Source organism: Bubalus kerabau, chromosome 5, assembly GCF_029407905.1.
Source record: "Bubalus kerabau isolate K-KA32 ecotype Philippines breed swamp buffalo chromosome 5, PCC_UOA_SB_1v2, whole genome shotgun sequence".
Taxonomy (NCBI): Eukaryota; Metazoa; Chordata; class Mammalia; order Artiodactyla; family Bovidae; genus Bubalus; species Bubalus kerabau.
Genome location: NC_073628.1, coordinates 23,858,418 through 23,864,859, shown reverse-complemented (window position 1 = coordinate 23,864,859; position 6,442 = coordinate 23,858,418). Strand labels below are relative to the sequence as shown.

General features: G+C 42.1%; 1 protein-coding gene across 1 annotated transcript; it reads left to right on the top strand.

Annotated features, from left to right (window-relative positions):
- The first annotated feature begins 238 nt into the window (after window positions 1-238).
- LOC129654173 (olfactory receptor 151-like) lies at window positions 239-1,192 on the top strand. Its single transcript, XM_055583724.1, has one exon. The coding sequence runs from the start codon at window positions 239-241 to the stop codon at window positions 1,190-1,192; it is 954 nt and encodes a 317-aa protein (XP_055439699.1).
- Window positions 1,193-6,442: the final 5,250 nt, after the last annotated feature.

Genomic DNA, 6,442 nt, shown 5'->3' with positions numbered 1-6,442 from the left:
TATTTCAGAACCATGAAAGGGACAGCAGCTCCAGATCTTGCCCCCTTTGGGGCTCATCTTTGAAATACTCAGGGTCTTGTCTTCCTCCCAAAACAAACATGAGGATGAGGGAATATTCATCAGAAAAGACATCAGGATCGCACAGCTGGCCCAGATTCTCAAAACTAGCTTCACCAAGCAGTACAAGAAACAGCCATTCATGCAGTTCTTCTCTCATCACACAGGTCCCCCAAGGAGGATGGTTGCAGAAAATCACTCTACAGTGACAGAGTTCATACTCAGAGGTTTAACAAATCGACCAGACCTCCAGCTCCCCCTCTTCTTCCTCTTCCTTGGGATCTACTCAGTCACTATGGTAGGGAACCTGGGCATGATAACACTGATTTGTCTGAACGCTCAGCTTCACACCCCCATGTACTATTTCCTCAGCAACCTGTCCTTTGTGGATCTCTGCTACTCCTCTGTCACTACCCCTAAGATGCTAGTAAACTTTGTATCAGAGAAGAACATCATCTCTTATGCAGGGTGCATGGCCCAGCTCTACTTCTTCCTTCTATTTGTCGTTACTGAGAGTTACACACTGACGGTGATGGCCTATGACCGCTACGTTGCCATCTGCAGACCTCTGTTTTACAACATCATCATGTCTCAACGAGCCTGCTTCCTGCTATTGGCTGGGGTCTACGTCATGTCAGTCATTGGCTCAACCATAGAGACTATCATCTTGTCGAAACTGGCCTATTGTGAGACACTCATCAGTCATTTTTACTGTGACATACTTGCCCTTATGAAGCTCTCCTGCTTCAGCACCTATCATATTGACATGATAGTATTCTCTTTGGCTGGATTTGACATCATAGTCACCAGCTTAACAATCCTTGTTTCCTATGCCTTCATCCTGTCCAGTATCTTCCGCATCAGAACCACAGAGGGAAGGTCCAAAGCTTTCAGCACCTGCGGCTCCCACTTTGCAGCCATGGGGGTGTTCTATGGAACAACTGCTTTCATATATTTGAAACCCTCCACGGCCAGTTCCCTGGCCCAGGAGAATGTGGCCTCCGTGTTCTACACTTCAGTGATCCCCATGCTGAACCCCCTGATCTACAGCTTGAGAAATAAGGACGTAAAGGCTGCCATGCAGAAAACCCTGAGAGGAAAATGGTTTAAGGCAAATGTTATTACTCTCTCTTAGTTTTAAAAGTTGTTATGAATCCCAGAGGGAAGCCCTAAGAATGCTTACACACCCGGGATGGGAAACTGTCCCTTCTCTGGATGGCTGGGAGACTGTGCCTGCCTCCTTCCCTCTTCCTTCCCATCCACCCTCTCCTCTGATTTCTTCATCTTTTCCCTCGTTTGGGAAGCATATTCTATATCCTGATTCCCTTAATAAATCCCACTATCTTAATTGGATTTTAACAAAGGTTTAAACATTCACAGACTCACACATAGAGAAAGTAGTGTTTACCATTGAGTAGAGGAAAGCAGGGATGGGCAAGGTAAGAGGAGGGGATTGAGAGACACAGACCACTCTATATAAAATGAATGGGCAATAAGGATGTAATGTAAAACACACGGAAATATAGCCATTATTTCTTAGTGACTCTGCATGCTAAGTTGCTTCAGTCATGATCAACTCCTTGTAACCATATGGACTGTGGCCCTCCAGGTTCCTCTCTCCATGGTGTTTTCCAGGCAAGAATATTAGAGTGGGTTGCCATTTCCTCCCCTACATGATATTTCTGATGCAGGGGTCAAACACACATCTCATATGTCTCCTTAACTGTAAATTCAGTTCAGTCACTCAATTGTGTCCGAGTCTTTGTGACCCCATGGACTGCAGCATGCCAGGCTTCCCTGTCCATCACCAACTCCTGGAGCTTGCTCAAACTCATGTCCATCATGTCTGTGATTACATCCAACCATGTTATCCTCTGTCATCCCCTTCTCCTCCTGTCTTCAATCTTTCCCAGCATCATAGTCTTTTCCAATGAGTCACTTCTTTTACTGTGAATGAAGTTTAGTTCTCTAACTGTAAATGGAGTATACAGATGGTGACTGCAGCCATGAAATTAAAAGACGCTTACTCCTTGGAAGGAAAGTAATGACCAACCTAGATAGCATATTCAAAAACAGAGACATTACTTTGCCAACAAAGGTTCATCTAGTCAAGGCTATGGTTTTTCCTGTGGTCATGTATGGATGTGAGAGTTGGACTGTGAAGAAGGCTGAGCGCCGAAGAATTGATACTTTTGAACTGTGGTGTTGGAGAAGACTCTTGAGAGTCCCTTGGACTGCAAGGAGATCCAACCAGTCCATTCGGAAGGAGATCAGCCCCGGGATTTCTTTGGAAGGAATGATGCTAAAGCTGAAACTCTAATACTTTGGCCACCTCATGCAAAGAGTTGACTCATTGGAAAAGACTCTGATGCTGGGAGGGATTGGGGGCAGGAGGAGAAGGGGACGACAAAGGATGAGATGGCTGGATGGCATCACTGACTCGATGGACATGAGTCTTAGTGAACTCTGGGAGTTGGTGATGGACAGGGAGGCCTGGCGTGCTGCGATTCATGGGGTCACAAAGAGTCAGACATGACTGAGTGATCTGATATGATCTGATCTGATAAATAATATTGAATAAGTATGTTCTATATCCAAAATTAGTATAATATTGTATATCAATTACACCTCAATAAAACATTAAACTTTCAACAGTGAGTTTGAAATTCACCTTTTTATTAATTTCTATGTAGAAAATATTACTTAATTTACAATATACTTTCTGCACTTGGGTGTACACAAGGCAGAGAGTGGAATGAAAGTCTCCAGCAAGTGATGTCCAGAACCTTCCTCATCTAAACATCTTCCTCTTCTCTCCTTCACTCCTCTCTAATCTCTATATAAGGACTCCTACTTGATCCCTTCATGTAACTGAGTAACAATAATAATGATGTCAGCCAATAACATGTTTTTCAACTTTTACCTGAGCTTTGAAACTCTTCTAACACTTTATATGCATTATTTCAATTACACCTCACACAGTTAGGTACTACTGTTTTCCCCATTTCACTATGGAAACGCAGTTTAGTCACTTGCTGAAGTCACACATCTGGTAAACAAAGACACTGGGAATCAAGCACATGTCTAAGTGACTTTGGAGCCCACACTCTTGTCTGTCAAATCTTCCCTTTGTTTTAACCTGGCACCTCCTTTGAACACTCAATCACACCTGCCCGAATTGTGCTCTTCCAATTTCAAATGCCTCCTAAAGTCAGTTCCTGAGATCCCCACTGTTTATCATCTGCCCTAGTCTCCTCACATTTATAGGCAACTTTTTCAGAATAAATAAGGAAACATTAGAGTGACCAGCTCACCAGGTTTCCTGGCACTTCACCGTGTTTCACACTGGAAGCCCCACCTGGGGAAACCACTCAGAGCTAGACAAACCAGGATGATTGGTCATCCAGATTATAAATTGCTGCCAAATTGCTTTATGCTTAATTAACTCTGAGATCTACTGCCAACGTTGCTCAGTAAATCCAGTGGCAATAGGACAGACTTTCCCCCCACTCCCCTTTCTTTGTAACAGTATCAAGCATACGTGTTTCAGACTCAGCAGCCTGACACAGTGCAGTGGATATATAACATTTTCTGATTCTAGCGATTTTTTGGTATTCTGTTTTATCAATCAGTGATTTCTAATAAAAAACACATATAATAAGAAACACTTTTCTGCAGCAAAAGGGAATAAATACAGTGAATGATTTTGTTAGAGCTGATTTAGACTAAAGAAAAGTTGAGGATGCCCCCAAAGTGACTTCAGAATTGATGTGATCCCTGCTGCTACTGTGACCACCGCCACCACAAATAAAGCCTCTCATAAAAGCCACTCAAAAATCAGTAAGCAGCTGAACCTTTGGTTCAAACATCACCTGGAAGCTTGTTAGAGATGCAAATTTGGGATCCCTGCTCCACACCAACAAAGTTACCGGGTGGGGTTCAGTAATCTGTGTTGCAATAGATCTCCTGGTGATTCCAATATACACTAAGAGTGAGAACCACCTCACTCCCACCTTCAAATCTCACCAAAAATGCATTTAAAAATTAGAGAGAACTAATTCATATCCATGGCTCTAGCTAGAGGGGACACTGGGATATGTAGTTTTCAGCTTTTCACCTGATTAGAACAAGGGTGGAATGCATATGGAAAGAGCCATTCCCAACTATGTGCTCTAACAACTTTTCCTGGGGAGGAGGGCATTCCACACTGGGGAGCACTGTTCTCACTCCTGGGAGGAGTCACAGGCCCCTGAATCATCTTCCTAGTGAAGTGAAAATGTACCCTCCCTCTTTCCTCTACAAAATACTCAAGTATTTAAACTTGGTTGTTTGTTTTTTTTTTTTCCTTCCAGTTTCTTTTGGTTGGTGTATTAAGAAGGAGGGGCTCCACAGACAGCTCAGTGGTAAAGAATCCACCTGCCAATACAGAAGACCTGGGTTTGATCCCTGGGTTGGAAAGATCCCCTGAATGAGGACATGGCCACTGACTCCAGTAATCTTGCCTGAAAAATCCCAGGGACAGGGGAGCCTGGCGGACAACAGTCCGTGGTGTCTCAAGGAAACAGATATGATTACAAAGCATGTCTCAAGTCAAGAGCAACTCAGAGATCTCCCAACCCAGTTTGGGAGCTCTTTGGAGAGCCTGCTCTCCCACAGGCTGAGTACCTTCTAGAAGACAAAGACTGGACGTGCCCTGGAAGTGTTCACCAGCATGTCCTACTTCTATGAGATCCTGAAATTCAGAGCAAGGATGAGACTTGTTGCTCTACCAATCTTTGTGGGGAAGAGGAGCAGAGAGACATGTGCCTGCCAATATTAATCCAAGCTCCCCTGTGTCCTGTCCTACCCTGTCCTGTGCTCCTGGGACAGGCAGGTACACCTGACCTGGGCTGACAAGGGTTTAGTGCACAGGATCTCTGGAGAAGAGCCAGTTTTTTATATCCATAGTTTTGTTTGCATCAAAACTACACTTTTTGTTGGTTGCTAGTCATCCATTGCCTGCATATATCCACAAATTTGTTTCCTCTCCTCTTGCTGGAAAGTTGGCTATTTCCAGTTTGGGCTGATGAATAAAGTAGAGACAAGCATCCATGTAAAGAACTCTTTATGATCTTATTTTTTCATTTAGCTTGGATGCATATCTAGCAGTGCAATTGTTTGACCATACACAAGTTCATAAGAAACCGCCAAAAGACTTCACAAAGAGATAGTTTAGTAATTTTCCAACAGCAGTGAACATCTAATCTATTGTGAGTAGGAGCCACAAAGGAGAAAACCAAAGCACGGGAGAGAACAGTGAAAACAGTAATGCAAGGAAATTTGCTTACTGTGAATTAGATATTTGAGATGAAGTATTGAAAAAAATCATACCTAAAAAAATGAAGAATGAATATCAAAACATATCCTCATAAAATTAAGAACCATGGCATATAGATTTTTTTAGTTCTTTCTTAAAGAACTAGAAACAAGGACTAACGCAGAAGCAATGAGCCCCTGTAATCCACCTTGAGACACCATTTCAGAGTTCAGTGGACCCTCTCTGGCAACATGCAATATTCCACATGTGATATTGTACTATAATTGTGTAAAATGTTACCATTGGGTTGACTATTTAAAGGATACATAGCAGCTATCAATATATTAATTCCTGTACCTCCATGTGAATATATTGTACAATTATCTCGAGAAAAAGTTTAATTTACAATCTGAATTAGCAACATTTTCATGAAGGAATGTATTCTTGAAAAGTACATATTCTTTTAAACATATTTCCCTTATGAATGACAAAATGCTCATGAAGAGTTCTTTTTTTTGTAAATGAAATTTTATTTGTTCCCAGTTGTAAGCACTATGATTGAATTGAACAGGAGTAACACAAAATTGAGTAGCTTAAAGAAATAGAGGAGTTAAGACAAGTATATAGTTTGCAATTAATACAAGTTACAGAACGTAAAAGTCTTATTAAATTGTAAATTTTCTATGGCTATAACAAAAGGAAGTGGGACACAGGCCTGTATAAAATATGACTGATTATAGCGAAAGAAAGAGTTACTATGACCACGACTGGTCCCTATGAAATGTCCAGTCCAAGTCCCAAGATTTTCCGTGCTCTGGTGCACACAGCAAGTTTCCAAATGTCCCATTGTTCAGGCCCACTGTTTATCAAGGACAATCCTAGGACGAGGTGGGGCTAATCCACGGTCAAGCCACTCAAGAAGTCCTTTGTCATAGTAATGTTCCATCGTAGTGTCAGTGACCTTCCATATCACACACTGTTGTTAATATCCTCTGAGCAGTCAGATAACCACATACCATGGGGTCCCCAATCAACAATTGTATGATTAGCCACAAACATTGATTTTCTTGATTTGGTTTGACATTTGTC